The 18387-nt window shown below is 43.6% G+C and overlaps 1 protein-coding gene and 1 pseudogene across 2 annotated transcripts in view; one reads left to right on the plus strand and one right to left on the minus strand.

Moving 5' to 3' along the window:
• Nucleotides 1–18184, minus strand: part of SLX4IP (SLX4 interacting protein) — a 188803-nt gene extending 170619 nt beyond the window's left edge. The window contains exons 1-2 of the mRNA XM_081096785.1: nucleotides 17834–18184; nucleotides 154–209 (exon numbers count right to left, since the gene is read on the minus strand). Of these exons, the coding sequence (XP_080952911.1) occupies nucleotides 154–180 (27 nt within the window). The 5' untranslated portion in view covers nucleotides 181–209; nucleotides 17834–18184. The remainder of the gene's footprint in view (nucleotides 1–153; nucleotides 210–17833) is intronic.
• Nucleotides 326–1017, plus strand: LOC308523691 (calmodulin-like; annotated as a pseudogene). Its single transcript has 2 exons — nucleotides 326–331; nucleotides 484–1017. The product of its transcript is annotated as a calmodulin-like (transcript).
• Nucleotides 18185–18387: the final 203 nt, after the last annotated feature.

Genomic DNA, 18387 nt, shown 5'->3' on the forward strand with positions numbered 1-18387 from the left:
AAAATTTTCAATCCCCTATTTAAAGTTTTCAGTGGAGAACAAAATTTAAAGAGTAGAAGAAAAGTTCAGAGATTCTACTTTCAATTAACATAGAACTTAGCTATACTAGAAAGTGATTAATCATTTTAAAGAAGATTATTAAGCATTACTTACTTTAATAGCAAATTTCTTTGATGCCATGGCTTACTGATTCCCAAGTAGTTACAGACCTTTAACAGAAGAAAAAATAAAGTTAAAAGTAAGTATATCAAAAATCTCCATCTATTTGAATATTACACGGGAGAAAAGTTGGCTGAATAGTCAAATATCAATTGGTATTTGCAAGATGAATGTTCACTTATAATTAGTCTTAACAAAAATATTACATTAAATTAGTAATTTTAAAACTTCCGACAAAGAAAAGCACAGACCCAGATATATTCTACCAAATGTTTAAAGAAGAATTAATATTAATCCTTCACAAACTTTTTAATAAAACGGAAGCATAAGAAAAACTTCTCGAGTCCGAGGGGAGCAAGTGAGCTGAGTGGCTATGTGGTCACGTCTTGGAGACCAACAGCACTTGCAGCACAGAAGGCTGACAAACTGACTCAAGAGCAGATTGCAGAATTCAAAGCAGCTTTTCCACTATTTGATAAAGGTGGTAATGAAACTATAACAACAACAAAAATTGGGAACTGTAAGAGGTCTCTTGGACAGAATCCCACAGAGGCAGCTATAGGACATGATTAATGAAATAGATGCTGAGGGTAATGGTACAACTGACTTCCTGAAACTTCTGACAATGATGGCGAAAAAAATAAAAGACAGTGAAGAAAAAAATTAGAGAAGTATTTGTGTGTTTGATTAGGATGGCAATGGCTATGTTAGTGCAGCAGAGCTTCAACATGTGATGACACACCTTGGAGAGAAATTAACAGATGAAAATGATGATGATGAAATGATCAGGGAAGCAGATACTGATGGCGATGGTCAAGTAAACTATGAAGAGTTGTACAAATGATGACAGCAAAGTGACAACATCTGTACAGAATGTGTTCAATTTGTTGTACAAAATTATTTATTTGCCTTTTCTTTGTAACTTATCTGTAAAAGGTTTCCCTCTACTGTCAATAAATATGCATGTATAGTAATTAGAACTTCATTCCTCCATGTTTTCTTTGTTTATCTTACTTATCATTGTCCTGCAACCTTATTTTAGAAATATAGATCAAGTCCTGGCCAGGTAGCTCAGTTGGTTTGAGTGTCGTCCCTACACGCCAGGGTTGCGGGTTCAATCCTGGGTCAGGGCACATACAGAAATCAACCAATGAATGAATGCATGGGTAAGTGGAACAACAAATCAATGTTTATCTCTTTTTCTCTCTCTCTTTTCCTCTCCTCTTTCCTCCCTCCTTTTATCCCTATTTCCCTTCCTCCCTCCCTCTTGACCCCCTTCTCTCCTCCCCCCATCTCTAAAAATGAATAAAAAAATAAAATAACTGATCAAACATGTTGCTTGTGGCTTACTCTGGATATACCTAAGTCCTCTGCAAACCTAAACTTAGGTGGAGTTGGTCAAATGAGGGAACATCTGGGTTATGCCTTTTTCTAAAGTAGTTTTCTTTAGGAACTGTCAGCATGTTGCTGGTGAAGTGTAGGGTTGTAACTCTGCGTGGACTATGGATGGTCAAAAATATGCACTTAAAAGTTGCACTACTGCAAAACAGGTGTATTATCCAGGTACTCGCATGCTATTTTTTAATACTGCTGGTCCTATACCAGAAACATTTTCTTTTATTGTTACTTGCTTTTTAAACTTTGTTTAACTACTTAAAGAAAATCTGCTTATGGCACAACTTGCTTCAAATCTCTTTCAAGTTGTACAGTGTATTTGTTTTCCACTTTAAAATTTTACCCAATTTTACACCCCCATCCGAAAAAAAGAAAAACTTCTCAAATCATTCTATGAGGCCACTATTATCCTAATACCAATACCAATCAGAGAATCACAAGAATATATACCAACATTCCTTATGAATAAAGATACAAAAAATCCTCAACAAAGTATTACAAACCAAATCTAGCAACATATAAAAAGGATTATACATCACAACCAAGTTGGATTTACCTCTGGAATATAAGGTTTGTTTAACATCTGAAAAATAATCAATATAACACACCACATTGATTAATTGAAAGAAAAAAAGCACATGATCATCTCAAATTCAAAAAAAGTTAATAACACCCATTTTTTTACTTAAAAAATCCAATTCAGCCGAAACCGGTTTGGCTCAGTGGATAGAGCGTCGGCTTGCGGACTGAAAGGTCCCAGGTTCGATTCCGGTCAAGGGCATGTACCTGGGTTGCGGGCACATCCCCAGTAGGAGATGTGCAGGAGGCAGCTGATCGATGTTTCTCTCTCATCGATGTTTCTAACTCTCTATCTCTCTCCCTTCCTCTCTGTAAAAAAAAAAATCAATAAACTATATTTAAAAAAAAAAAATCCAATTCATTAGTAATAGAATAAACATCCTCAACCTGATAAAGAGCACTTATAAAAAAAACAACAACACAAACCCACAGCTTAAATCATACTTAATGATGAAAAGCTGAACACTTTCCCCTTCTAAGATGAGTAAAAGACAGAGCTGTTTGCTCTTGCCACTTCTACTCAACATAGTATTAGAGGTTCTAGCCAGGGGAATTAGGCAAGAAAAATAAAAGACATCCAGACTGGGAAAGAAGAAGAGGTTAAACCATATCTATTACAAAAGACATGTTCTTATATGTAGGAAATCCTAAAGAATAAAGAACAATAAACTACTAACATAAACACGTTTAGCAAGATTATAAGATATAAAATCAATATTAAAAATGATCTATTTCTATCTACTAGCAATAAATAATCCTGAAATGAAATTAAGAAGACAATTCCATTTATAATAGCCATCAAAAAGAATACTTACTAAAAATATTTAACAAAACAAAAACAGTATTTGTACACCAAAACTATAAAATACTAGAGGCCAGGCCTGTGGCAATTGGGCCTAAACCAGCAGTCCAACATTCTCCGAGGGATGTAGCAGTGTGCAAAGTGGCAGGCGGCTGGGGAGGAGCCCGAGCCGGGGCCCCAGCGCTGAACCACTCCTCCTGGCCCACTGCGCCTGCTGCCACCACCGCTCCCACCAAACATGCTGCTGGGGTCCGGCCAATCAGGACTGAGTGAAATGGGCTGGACATGCCCTGGAGCCCTCCCACGGTCCTGCCCTGGCTGGCCAACCTCCCACATACCTCCCCAGCCATAATCATGCACCGGTGGGGTCCCTCAACCTGGCCTGGCTGGTCGCTTAGGCTTTTATATAGTATATAGACTAGAGGTCCAGTGCACGAATTTGTGCACCAGTGGGGTCTCTAGGCCTGGCCTGCTTTTACTCCAATCGTGCCATCTATTCCCCAATTGATAACCTGGGGACGGGGCAAGGGTCTCACATCTGAGGACCAAGGGCAAGAGAAGATCTTGTCAGCTCACTGAGGACAAACTAGCACCACCTGTCACCTGCAGCACTGCCAAGGTCAATTAGGCACCACATTTATTTATTATTATTAAATAAATTTAATAATTTCTGTGTCCCAGATTACTTACTTACTTAGAGAACAGAAATAGTAATTTTTAACTCAAAATTATTAAAAGGATTAAATAAAATGACATATGAAGGCCCCCAACATAAGCAATTATAAACACTAAGCCCTGGGAAAATAGTAATAATTACTATTACCTAATCAATGATGATTTATTTTTTTATTTTTTTTAAATATACTTAATTGATTTTTTTACAGAGAGTAAGGGAGAGGGATAGAGAGTTAGAAACATCGATGAGAGAGAAACGAGAAACATCGATCAGCTGCCTCCTGTACACACCATACTGGGGATGTGCCCACAACCGAGGTACATGCCCTTGACCAGAATCGAACCTGAGACCCTTGAGTCCACAGGCTGACACTTTATCCACTGAGCCAAACCGGTTAGGACTGATGATTTATTTTTAATCTGATAATATTTCATTCTAATTCTTTAAGTGGAGAAAAATATTTTTATCTAAGCCCTAAATCATTTCAATTATTCATTTCTATTCCCTAATTAATGTATAGGATTTAGAAAAAAATTTAAATTATGTTCAACTTAGCAAATCCATTTAGACACAGGACTTAATGGAAAAACTAAGTTCCTGGAAAGTGGAACATTTATTTGAAAACAATTTATGAAGGTTGACTGAAAACTTTAGATAGACCCTTAAAATTATATTATTTGAGCCTAGTAAACATAAAATCAGTTCCCTTAAATATATTAAACTGGGTTTGAATAACTTTTGCTAAGAATTTAGGGAGTTCATTACTGAGGGCACTTAGAGGACACACAAATGGTTCAGCTAAAAATAGAGAAAAGGAGTTTTGTCAACAAGTACCCAACCAAAGCTGAAACATGTGTGATCTAATTATTTTAAATTATACACTAGTTTTCCCATCTGTCCTTCCTCTTCCGAAGGACAGGGTGACCACAATCAAGGCTGTGACAAAGCTTTCAGACCACATCTACTGTTAGATAGATTATGAGCCATATTACAGTGAAGGTTACATTTTCAACTTACAATAAAGTTTTAGTAGACTCTTTAAAATACTCTTCCTTCCCCCCCCCCTTTTTTAATTGTTAAAGAGCAGCTGCATTTACTTTTTAAGAATAGGATTCTTCAAAAAATATCGTCAAAGCCCATTTTTAAAACGGTAATCTGTAGGAATCTAGGACTTAAAGCATATATTTTTATACAAAATTATATGGTCTGCTAATGTAAAATAGGCTGCATGAGAAAAAGAAAATATATAATACATTTGCATACTTTTAATCCATTTTTAAATACTATGTGGCATTCTACCTCTCAATCCTATATAATAAAGACGTAATATGCAAATTGACCCTCACTCCATCGCATCTTCACAAGATGGCTGCACCCGCAATGGAGGCAGGGTTCTCGTAATGAGCAATCAGCAGGGACCTGAGGCTGCATGGCGCTGGGATGTGGAACCTGAGGCTGCAACCCCCTCCCAGTGGGGCTTGATGGGGGACCTCAGGCCACGCCTCCCGCCCAGCAGGGCTTCACGTGGGACCTCAGGCTGCGCCCCCCACCCCGCAGGCCTTGAAGAGGGACTTCAGGCCATTCACCCCATCCGGCGGGGCTTGACAGGGGACCTCAGGCTGCGCCCCCCGCCCCGGGGCCAGGGGACCTGAGGCCACATCCCCCGCCCCAGCGCCAGGCCAGGGGACCTGAGGGTGTGCCGGATGAGGCTGTGCCCCTGCCCAGCAGGGCTGGACAGGGATGGGGCCGGCCAGGTCTGGATCTCATCCAATGGGGATGGGGCCAGCTGGGTCTGGGTCTCACGCGATTTTGAGGTACACGCGGATGGGTGGGGACTTGACTCTGGGTCCTGAGGTATGCCCCAGACTCTGACAGGAGGATTTTCATATACATTTTACTAATTTTCTTTCATCTCTGACACTTCTATTATAGAGAAAGGGCAAAAAGCAATATTAAAATATTTCCTCTAATTAATTCCCTTTTAATGTGCATGAATTTTGTGCACCGGGCCACTAGTATGTATATATATTTTCATTTGTTTCTATAATGTCTGGAACCTCAAAAAATCACAATTTTAGGACAAAAGGAGGTCTTATAACTACTTTTACTCCAATCATGCCATCTATTCCCCAATTGAGAACCTGGGGACGCGGCAAGGGTCTCACATTTGAGGACCAAGGGCAAGAGAAGATCTTGTCAGCTCACTGAGGACAAACTAGCACCATCTGTCACCTGCAGCACTGCCAAGGTCAATTAGGCACCACATTAAAAAAAAATTGAAGTAGAAAAAAAGCACATCACCATTTTAATTTTATAGAGGCAGATAAAAATTTAAGAAAACATTAGAAGTCTAAGAATAAAAAGAAATTTCTTATCTGAATAAAGCATTTACAGTGGTTCTCAACCTTCTGGCCCTTTAAATACAGTTCCTCATGTGTGACCCAACCATAAAATTATTTTCATTGCTACTTCATAACTGTAATGTTGCTCCTGTTATGAATCATAATTTAAATATCTGATATGCAGGATGGTCTTAGGCGACCCCTGTTAAAGGGTCATTCGACCGCCAAAGGGGTCACACCCACAGGTTGCAAACCGCTGATTTATAAAAATGTAGCAAATGTGCTTAATGGTGAATCTTAAAAGCAATTTCCTTGGAACAGGTAGAAAGTGTAGACTTATTAAGATATCATTAAACAATTGTAAAATATCTAGAAATAAGTTTAGTAAGATATATGCAAGAAGTCCTCAAATTGATCTTCAAACTTAATGTAATTCTAACCACAACCTTGAATAGGGAATCTAAAGAGGAGCAAAAAAAGACTTGCAAAAAGAAAAACAAAGGAGGGGGTTTGTCTTACCAGACACAGCAAAACTATTACAATGCAATCCTATATAATAAAAGGCTAATATGCAAATAGACCAAACGACTGAACAACTGAATGATCGAACAACTGGTCACTATGATGTGTGCTGACCACCAGGAGGCATGCGTGGAATATGGCGGGCATCAGCCGTGGCAGGATGGTGAAGCAGGTGAGCAGGGGTGCCAGACCAAGGCAGGGCGCCGGTCACTGTCATCGGGACGAGCCTGTGGTGGTTACTGAAAATTCTTTCCTCCTGCGCACCGCGGTCCCGCCCAGCGCTCATACCTGCTGCAGGTGCCAGAGCTGCTGCTCGCACCAACTGCCAGTGCCCAGCGCCAATCCTGATCATACAGCGCCATCAGCGGGTGCGAGTGGTGGCTGCCGGCCCCAATTGCCCCTCAGGGCTTCTCCATCTCCTCCTGCTCCTGAGGGGAGATCGGGGCTGCAGCTGCCTCTCGCACCCACTGCTGGTGCTGGAGCCGCTGCTCGCATCCACTGCCAGCACTGGCCCCTCTTGCACCCGCAGCCAGCGCCAGACCCACTGCTCACACCTGATGCTGATGCCCAGTGCCAGTCCCGATTGCTTGGCACCATCAACAGATGTGAGCTGGCGGCTGCTGGCCCTGATCGCACCCGAGGGCTTCCCCACCTCCCCCTGCTCCTGAGCGGCGATCAGGGCAGCAGCTGCCACTCATACCCACTGATGACGCCGGCCCCAATCACTCCACGCCTTCAGTGGGTGCAAACGGGGCAGGAGCAGTCAGCACATGGGAGTGGCGGCTGGAGCGGGGCTGCCGGCAGACAGGGTACTGGGGGCCATTGCGGGAGGGGCCAGGTGGTGGCATGGAGGATGTGCCGAGACCCACCCCTGTGCCTACTGCAGCTTCATGGCCAATAGCTCCTTTCAAAGTGCACGAATACGTGCACTGGGCCCCTAATATCAATATATAAACATATATATATATGTAAAAGCCTAAGCGACCATTATGACCAGACGACTGACTGGTAGCTATGATGCGCACTGACCACTAGGAGGCAGACGCTCAATGCAGGAGCTGACCCTTGGTAGTCAGTGCGCTCCCACAGCCAACCTCCCATGGCCAGCCAACCTTCCGCAGTCCCTTCCCCCGACCGGCCAACCTCCCACGGTCCCTCCTCCTGGCCAGCCCCAATCGGCCCCGATTGCCAGCCAGGCCAAGGGACGCCACCCATGCACAAATTTGTGCACTGGGCCTCTAGTCCTTTTATAAAAGCTGAAAAGCATGAAGTCTAAATACAGAAAGACCATTTACCAGGGAACCTGGGGACAGCACACACTCCGCTCTCTTCTCTTACTGCATGCACACACTCTCATCTGGGCACAAGGGATGACAGCCAAAAACTGTCCCACAGGAAGATAAAATTATTATTTGCTAGGAGATCCCAGACCTGGTTATCATAAAGGTTCCTCCACAACCATAGCCTCTTCAAGTACCTCCTCTTTCCATCCCTGCACTTCTCCATCCCAAAATCCATCACTAGAGGTACTTAAGCAGGAGTCCCCTACTCAAAACTCCTCCAGCATCAAAGGCCCTCTGTCAGCACCTGCCGACACCTCCATCTCACGATTCAGGCATCTTCAATGCTTCCTCATAGCCAAATTCTGACACGTGTCCTTGAATATGCTGCTCTGGCTCTCCCACCTTCTCCCAGGCATGCTGCACCACAGGATGTCTTCTCTCCTAAGGCAAGTTATCCTCGGAAACCCAACTCAGATGCCACCTTTCCTTGGAGCTATCCAAGAATGTCCAGAGTGAACGGCTTCCTTTTCCAGGCCACACCTGCACCTTCCACTACCTCTACTTTCACACTTAGCTCACCCAATTACACATAACTCAGGTCCTCAGTCTCTCTCCCCTGAATATAAGCTTACTGAGGTCCATTCTTGTCCTCTTTGATACCTGGTGCATGGCACACGTATGCATCAAAAGTTTGCTGATTTGAGTCTGTTGTGGCTACTAAATAACAGCTACAGACTGTGTTATTATCTTTTTAGATCTATACCTATTTATCTAATGCATCTTTACTGTCCCCAAATCCCACCTTGGGTTTCTTAAAAGGAAGTCAAAGCACTGAGCCTATTTCAACACATAATAACACTTAAGCCATATGTATCATGAAGCCAAAGTTGAGAAACATATAAACATGTCAACAGAAGATCAAAGTGCTTTGTATTGAAAATAATAGGCAACAGATCACATGTGTGACTTAAATTTGGGCCATAAATGTGAGTTCTTCAGTACTTAATTTCTTTTCTCTTTAAAATATTGATATTCTAACATTCATTTTAATAAAAAAAAGATATTATTAGCTTCTGTATTAGGTTTTAAACCTGGGAACATCTTAAGGTTTTTCTAGACTTGTTTTATTGATAACTAGAAAGTAAATGTGCACACACATAACAAGCAAGCATGCATCTTAAAAAGTTACTTTGCTGGGCCCTTAAAGTTGCTTTCAGGAGGGAGCAGTGTGCCTGGGGTTAAAAAGCCTTGCTATCAGAGCTGCCAGGTCAAGTCTAAATTCAGTGAAATTTTTATTTTATTGCATGTTTTTCAGTAGATCAAGACAATCTCCAAAAAGGTCAATTTTCCAAATATCTAAAAGCATATAACTTGCATAAGCATGCTGACAAGTTAAGGTATATTATAAATCTCACAAAATACTGGTCTCATTCTCTATTTCATCATTCCTGAACCCACTTTCTCTGGCCCGAAAACAGGCATTCTTCCACAAAGAGGAGACTCTGACAGAGTAAGACCCCACCAAAAATATGTGTGCATGTGTGTCTTTAGTAGAAAGGGAACGATCCTAAGATCCTTAAGAAACTTAACTTGGGGAGGGAATGGAAGTAGATTAAACAAGGTCACATGATTGTCCTGTCATTTAAATACAAAGCAGAGATAAATTCTAATAAAGAAAGTCAATGACCTTCTAGATTATTTGGTGGGAAAATCCAATGCACTCTGAAATTCACATTTGTCTTCCTTTTAGCGTTGCCGGCCTGTGTGACAAAGCCAAAGCAACCACTCCAGATTAAGAAGTCCAGAAAATAACTTCAGATTTCTAATCTCTGGATTTTATATTTTATCAAAAAAATTATTATACTTCCTCCAATCATTTTAAAAAATACTTTCATTGGCTATGGGAGCAGACACTGAAAACAACAAAGGCCGAGAACTTCTGAAGAAATAACTATAACTCAAGAATGAGAAATCATTTCATTCCCTTTTCCCTATCCAATTTTATCACCAAAAAGAAAAAAAAAAGTATCAAGGAAGGAATTATAAACTTCAACAAAATATTAAGGAAAAATGACAAATGAGCAAAGATCTTGCTGGTGACAGCCTAGATAAACTTTGAAAAGGCAACTTCAGTGTAAAAAGAACCACCTTTTCCTATTATTCACATGGTAATTTTGAAAGCCAAAGCCAGCTTATAAAAATAAGAAAAACAAAATAGAAATAAAAAACTGAGAAGCTCCAACAATGAAGCAGGATAATGCAAAATGGAAAAAAAAAAAAAAAAGGTGTTTTTTTTCTTTTGTCTTTAAATGTTGGTCAAATATTGAAATCCTCTATCATGATTAACTTCACAGAACAGTCACTCTATACCCTTAACCCAGTCAGTTGACCCATGATCTGGGCTTCCCCTTCCTGATGTACCCACAGAAAATCCACACTCAGAACTGTATAGGATGCTTCATAATAGACAATGTCTACTTTTTAATATTTGTCAGAAACAGACATAGGAACCACCACATGGGGCAGTAAAGTCCTCAAATTCTAGTAAAATAGACATGTGTTCAAATTCTGCCCCTTCATGTGACCTCTGACAGGCTATTCAACTCCTCTAAGTCTCTGTGTAGTTTTCTATCTCAAGGATCCTGTGAGGATTATGCAAGATCAGATATGCAGTATTTGGCCCAGTGCCTGGGCACAGTGAGTGCTCAGTCTCTGTTAACCAGCCTATATAATAAAAGGCTAATATGCAAATTGTCCCCTCAGGAGTTTGACCGACCAGGAGTTTAACGGCTCCCTATGACCACCAGGGGGCGGTGCAGAGCAAAGGAAGGCCCTGGCCGGCAGTTGGCAGCTGGGGGAAGGAAAGCCCTGATTGGCCCTGATCACTGGCCAGGCCTAGGGACCCTACCCATGCACAGATTTCATGTGCCAGGCCTCTTGTAATCATAAACACTGAGAGCACAAGTAGACAGCACATAATCAACCTAAGCCCCACTCTGATAACTACTGTTTTCCAGTCACTTCACCACAGGAAAAATAATCATTAATGCAACTGTCTTCTGATAATCATTAATGCAACTGTCTTAAAATCTAATCCTTTCAATGAAAAAACTCTAGAGACGGAGAACAGATCATTGATTACTGTGGTGGAGTGGTGGAGGGTCACTACAAAGGGTAGTGGAAATTGGAGGGCGGGGGGCGGTTTGATGGCACTGTTCTGCATCCTGATTGAGATGGTGTTTATAACAATGCATTGGTCAAAACTCATGAAATCCTATCTAATAAAAGAGAAACATGGTAATTGGCGTACAACCGCTACCCTTCCCATTGGCTAATCAGGGCAATATGCAAATTAACTGTCAGCCAAGATGGCGGCCGGCAGCCAGGCAGCTTGAAACTAACATGAGGCTTGCTTGCTTCAGTGAAGGAGGACTCCAATGTTCCCCGCCTGCGGCTGCAGGCCTCTGAGCTGCAACTCTAAGCAACTATGTAACAAACATAGAAGCTAAACAAAACCCCAGAAACCTGCCAGGCTTCAGCCAGCAGGATTGCAACATTGTAACCAAAGGCCAGAAACCTACTTTCAGCAGCAGAGGCCTAAGAGCTGGAGCCAAGCCTCAAAGCTAATGCTGGCCCAGAATAAAAAAAAAAGAAAGAAAAAAAGGAGCGGTTGGGAGCTTCCGTCACCCCCAGCCTAAAACTGCCCTCAGCTCCTCACCCAGACTGGCCAGGCACCCCAGTGGGGACCCCCACCCTGAAGGGTGTGTGACCAGCTGCAAACAGCCATCATACTCTCACCCAGGCTGGCCAGGCACCCCAGTGGGGACCCCCACCCTGATCCAGGACACCCTTCAGGGCAAACCAGCTGGAACCCACCCATGCACCAGGCCTCTACCCTATATAGTAAAAGGGTAATATGCCTCCTAGCACTGGGATCAGCGGAGCCGCGAGGCCTCCCGGCACCGGGATCAGCGTGACAGGGGGCAGCGCCCAAACCCCCTGATCACCCTGCGGCTCTGTGTGTGACAGGGTGCGGCGCCCCAACTCCCTGATCGGCCCTGCTCTGTGTGTGACAGGGTGTGGCGCCCCAACCCCTCCCCCCGCTCCCCCATGGGCCCTGCTCTGTGTGTGATGGGGTAGAGCCATAACCTCCCCATCGGCCCTGCCCTGAGTGTGAGAGTGGCGGTGCCCCAACCCCCTGATCAGCCCTGCTCTGTGGGTGATAGAGGGCGGCGCCCCAACCCCCTGATGGGCCCTGCTCTGTGCGTGACAGGGGGTGGCACCACAACCCCCCAATCGGCCCTACCCTGAGCGTGACTGAGGGTGGAATCACAACCTCCCGATGGCCTTGCTCTGTGTATGACAAGGGGCGGTGCCCCAACTCCCCAATCGGCCCTGCTCTGAGCCCGACCAGGGGCTGCACCTAGGGATTGGGCCTGCCCTCTGCCACCCGGGAGCAGGCCTAAGCCAGCAAGTCGTTATCTCCCGAGGGGTCCCAGACTGCGAGAGGGCACAGGCCGAGCTGAGGGGCCCCCCTTCCCCCCGAGTACACAAATTTTTGTGCACCGGGCCTCTAGTTTATACATAAAAGAGTAAATTCTATCACACGTAAATTAAGATTTTTTTTTAAATTGCAAAACAAAGAATCCCAATCTTTTCTAACTGTATATTAAACCAAAATAATAACACAATTGAACTTTTAGGTGCCCAAGATATACTGTAACTGCAATATTCTATATATTATCCTATAACTAACATAAGCCTATCCAATTTTAGTGACCAGCTGTGATTTAGTCAAGCACAAAATGTCAATACCATAATAAACACAAGGCACTGCTTTGCTACAATAGAAGCAAAAAGACTTTGAAAATGTACAACATCAATCAACATTAGATATAAGTGGTACTGTCCATTTACTGACAAAAGGGAGTTTTGTAACATTAGGATTAACTTCATAGATCTCTATTTTGCTGCTTAATGAGTAGGTTACTTAAGGTGCATGAGTTATTATCAATCCCTAAATAGTAATATATAAACGGTAAACTTTAAAGATTTAATAAAGCTTAAAATGGCTAGACATGTACACATCAAGAGAGACAGCCCACTAAAACGTCAATGCATACATTTCACCTTTTCAAAAAGGCCATAACATGTTTCACTCAGAAAACAATTCATATATTGCGCAAAGGTAAAGTCCCAATACAAACACATTTTATCCCTATCACCTCCTGGTTACATTGTAGGTAGAAGATTTGGCCACCAAATAATTACTTTTTTTTCCAATTCAAATAAACTGGAGAAAAACAAGGCAATGTGAAAATAACACTATGAAAATAAAAACAACCCAAGAGTAGCCACTTAACTGGTGAAGGTATAAACAAATTACTGTATATCTAGGCAATGAAATACTGCCCAGCAATTACAAAGGAACGAACTATTGATACTTACAAAAACAAAGATGGTTCTCAATTATGAGTGAGAGAAGCTCCTCCAACACCCAACCACCCCAAAAAACAGCTCCTACAGTAAGATTCCATTTAGATAAAATGCTAGGAAATGCAAACTTATCTAGTGACAGAAAGCAAATTAGTGTTTGCCTGAAAGACAGCAGCCAGATAAATAAATAAATGAATGAATGAATGAACGAATGAATTAATGAATGAAAGGGGCCTAGGGATTACAGTGGACCTGAGGAAACTTTTGTGGGTGACAGATATATTATTTTGGTTGTGCTGATGGTTTCACTGGTATATACATGTAAAACACATAAAATTGTACAATTATAGCTCAATAAAATTGTTTAAAAAGAAAACCATTAAAAAAATACATCTTCCTGGCCTGGTACAAGTATACCTCGGAGATAACATCCGTTAAGTTCCAGACCACCATAAGAAAGCACGAATTACAATAAAGCAAGTTGTAATCTTTTTACTGGTGGAGGGTATTACCTTCCATTTGTAAAAAACCCAAGATCTGTGAAATGCAATAAAGTGAACTTCAATAAAACCAGGTATGCTTTTATGTGAAAATCAGAAGCAACGAATATTGCACTTATGAAATACTGTTCTTCCCTATATTCCCAGGATGTAAGTATTCAGTACATTTTGCAACATTCACATGTGTCTAAATAAAAAACAACAGGGTCTTCATTCTGCTTTCCCCAATGAATAGATGGAGGAAGAAGAGACAGAAAGGCTGGACAACTTGCTTAGGACATAGAATAAATAAATGCAAGTTGATTGATTACTGAGAAGGTGATTCACCACATTCCCAGTCCGATTATCTTAACTGCCTTTACATTCCTAATTAAAGCAAAATCATGTAAGGGAGATAAAAATCTAACATACAACAATGTGGAAAATGTAAAAGTCATTTGCAGTTTCTCTAATACAGTGGTTCTCAACCTTCTGGCGCTTTAAATATAGTTCCTCATGTTATGACCCAACCACAAAATTATTTTTGTTGCTACTTCATAACTGTAATGTTGCTACTGTTATGAATCGTAATGTAAATATCTGATATGCAGGATGGTCTTAGGCGACCCCTATGAAAGGGTCGTTCGACTGCCAAAGGGGTCTCAACCCACAGGTTGAGAACCCCTGCTATAATACCTTACTGGTTCCTTAATTCCATCCACAGGTCTCAATCTCTGCTGACATTGGGTTGGAATCTTTAAAAAAAAAACAAACTACAAAACTCCCCAGGTAATTTTCATGAGTAGCAACATTAAACTCCTGAGATAAATCAGATTTAGACTTCTCATTAAAGCAAGGCAGAAGAAAGCAAGGTGTCAAAAAAAATTTTTGATAAACCATGGCCCAAAGTTTTTCAAATCAATATTTAACTGCTGAATACATGCAGGCCAACATTTAATAAATTAAAAGTAAAAATATGCACATAGGTTTTTGTCAGAACAGAATTTACATCACAACATACCAGACTGACAAATCTCTTCAACTTTTTAGAATGCTAAATTGGAAGATATTTTAAATATATATATTTATCAATATTTTTTTAATTGATTTCAGAGAGGAAGAGAGAAACAAACATCAATGATGAGAGATAATCGTTGACTGGATCCCTCCAGCAAGCCCCCTACTGAGGACTGAGCCTGCAACCCAGGTATATACCCTGACTGGGGATCTAACCATGACCTCCTGGCACATAGATCCACACTCAACTACTTAACCACTCAACTACTGAGCCATGCCAGTGGGCTAAATTGGAATCTTGACATCACGTTGATGAGCTACAAGCACTGAAAAATGTGCCATATATCTAATGCATTTAAAACATGTAGTAAACTGACAATATATTGTGAACTGTTTAAGCAGCACAGACTGAAAAGAGACTGTCTCTGTCTTTAGTCCACGTCCTGAATGAGTGCTCCTTGCTCTTTAGGATGCACTTTTTAGGGACGATTCTGACTCAGCGGGTCTTCGGATGAGGTCTAAGACTACCTTTCTAACAAGCACCCAAGTGACAGTGATGCTGCTGGTAAGTAGACCACATTTTGAGCAGCACCTTGATTACTGGTTGTAAAAATCAACCAATGGGTCTACAACACGGTTATGACTAGGTTCCAGGAAATACGTGTTAATACAATTTATTCCTAGAAAAGGTGGGAGGGGAGTGGCGAGGGGGTTGGATAGGAGGAGCAGGTGAATACTAAAACACTTGTCTGGTCTGGCAGTGTGAGGAAGGGCAGTCTACAGGCACACCTCAGGTCCTTGCACCTCATGGGTGTTGCGCGTTTTACAAACGCAAGGCAAGACCTTCCACCTGCAAAATGATTACGACTTGCTTCATTACGGTGGTCTGGAATCAAACACACAGTACCTCCTAGGTCAGTGGTTCTCAACCTTGGCTGCACATTAGAATCACCTGGGAATCTTTTTAAAATCCTGATTTCTGGGCATCATCCTCCAGAAATTCTGTTTCTTTGTTACTAATGTTGTGGCCCCACCCCATAACAAAGAAACAGCATTCCCGGAGGATGAGGCCCAGAAATCAGGATTTTAAAAAGATTCCCAGGTGATTCTAATGTGCAGCCAAGGTTGAGCACCACTGCCCTAGGTTATAGCTGTACTATTTCTTGCCCCAACCCAGAAGCGGTCAAGGTTGGCGGAATGTAAACGCCATGAAAGAAAATGTTATTTTCAGCTTACTACAGCACTCTTACGGTACTCAACAAATGTATTAAATGAATGAATGAATGAATGAATGAATGAATGAAGAGTATGTACAACCTGTATTTATGTCACAACCCAAAAACGTTTGGGAAGGGGACTATATTTGCACATATAGATATTTGCCACAAATAACTGACCCACTTATTATAGTCCATTTTGTCCTAAAAAAAAAAAAAATTCCAGACTAATACTTCCAATTTTAAAGTCCAGGCTTCCCGCACGCACCCTTATGTTTAACATCTTTTTAGCTCTTTGAACACAATAAAGAGAGGTGGAAGCACAGGGAGAAGGATTCAGAAAGAAGAAAAAAATGGGAAGAAAGGGACAAACAGTTCAAGTGACGTAACATCTCAGGTTGTCGGGAGTTCCAGGTTCTTACCTACGAAGGTGGCAGGGTGTGGGTTCGGGCTTTTATTGGTTTGGTTACTGTCCAGGGTCACTCGTGGAGGAGGATCTGGTTTGGGGAACTCACACTACAGAGGCCGCGGGCAAAGAAAAAAGAGGCAGCGGGCCCTGAATCAACCTGCAGAAGCTCTGGAGACTCCCGCTTCGGGGAACTCTCTACTCCCAGGGGCTACCCACGCGACAGGGAACGCTGCCGCCGCCGACCCTACAAACACGGTCTGCGCAGCCGCGCGGTGGGCTTGAAGCCATAGCCAGGACTTAAGATGGCGGCGAGGCACTGGTCGATGAGCCTGGGTATCGCGAGGAATCTGCCCAAAAGAAACATGGCCTCCGCTCACGATCTCGCGGCTTTCAAGCCCAGACCAAAACAAAAACGGCGGCAAAGGCGGGCTATTTAGAGCCTGTGAACGCAGTGAATGATTGGCAGGTGATGAATCACGGTTACCTACAGCGCTTGATAGCGGAAGTGATTGGGCGGGGGGAAAAAGGGGGGGACATTTCAATGGTAGAGTGTTTCCCGGCACCGGACGCTCAAGGATGGAAAGATTCTTCGAAATCTTCGATTGGGGAAGATTATAGAGAAGACAGGTTTGAAAGCAAAGGTGGCTTTTACAATGCGGGATACACTTTAAAATAACCACAAACATAATTTCCTTAGGATGGTAGAGAGGTAAAAGTTTTGGTAAACTGAAAAGCAACACCCGCAACGTCTCTAAAGCCCCCATAGGAAGGGATGAGGGTAGAACCGGCTGCAGTGCGCATGCCCGCTTTCCCACCCAATCCACAGAAATGGTTCGGCCCTTTTCTCCTGGTTTTCAAGGCAGCCGTACAAGAAGGCGGGCAATTGGCTCTGAACGACAGAATCTGAAGCTTCGTGATTGGTCAAATCAAGGAGCCCTGGAAACAACTGAGAACCGTTAGCTACTTTGTTTATTCATTCAGTAAGTGCCTCTTAACCACACGCCATAAAGAAGGTACTGCGCCAATTTGATGCGATATTTAAATTTTTCAATTTCACCAACTTGCTGAGATTGATGCTGAATAAGCCCCGCCCCTTGAGAGTGACGCTAATAAACCCGCCCCTCATTCTTTCCGGCCAAGGCCACGGCTTTCTTGGCTGAGAACTTCACTAAAACCCGGAGAGAGGAATCCGAAGCGGGCCCGGGGTAGTCGCAGAGCTGCGCATGCTCCGTCTCCCGGCGCGAGTGGCTTGGACCGGTGGCTGCTTCCGTGTGAGGCCCGGCCTCTGGGGCCCGCTGGTGGTGGCGGCCTAGCGAGGCGCGGCGGCTGGTGGGCAGGTGAGAGCCGCGCTGGAATCTCAGGTGGAAAAGCCAGCTTTCTACCCGGCGGAAGAGAGGGGCGGGTGGCTGCTAGGGGCCTCCCCCCGGCTCTCCGAAAGGTCACCGGTGACCTCCCGGAAGGATATTTGGGGGCGGGGATAAAGAGGGAGCCGACTCCTCGGAAAGCTCCAGACCTACCTTTAAAAAGGCGAGAGGCAGTACGTGTAATACTCGTCGCGGGCAGGGATGTGGACGGGAGGCGCGTCCCGGGTCCTGGGAGAGGGCCGGGTGTAGAGCCGCCTCGGCCTCCCATCTGCATGGCCGCGCCGTGAGCTCCACGGAGAAGGCGTTCGGGTGGGAACACCCATCGCACCTGCGCCGCCACCTGCTCGCCGGACCCTGGGACCCGGCGGCCCCTCCTCTGTCGCTGGGACGGCGCCGTGTGCCGGTGCCCATCGGGGAGGTGGACGTGGGCATCAGAGCCGTGCGCAGCGAGCGCGGTGGGGCCGCCGTGTGCGAGCAGCAGCAGGGCTCACGGCGCTCTGAGGTGACGGGGATGGGAAGGCCGCCCGAGGTCGGGTCCCTCTCTCCCTCCCGGGGGGCCGCGCCCGGAATCCTGTGACTGCTTCCAGAGGCTCGCAATACGGGGCAGCTCCCTTCATTCATTAACATCGGCCGTTTATCTGTAAGACAGGGTGCCCCCCAAAATTATACACACACTTTGAGTAATGATAAAGGCAGTGTTTATTAAA

Source organism: Myotis nattereri (assembly GCF_964212035.1).
Source record: "Myotis nattereri genome assembly, chromosome: 8".
Classification (NCBI taxonomy): Eukaryota; Metazoa; Chordata; class Mammalia; order Chiroptera; family Vespertilionidae; genus Myotis; species Myotis nattereri.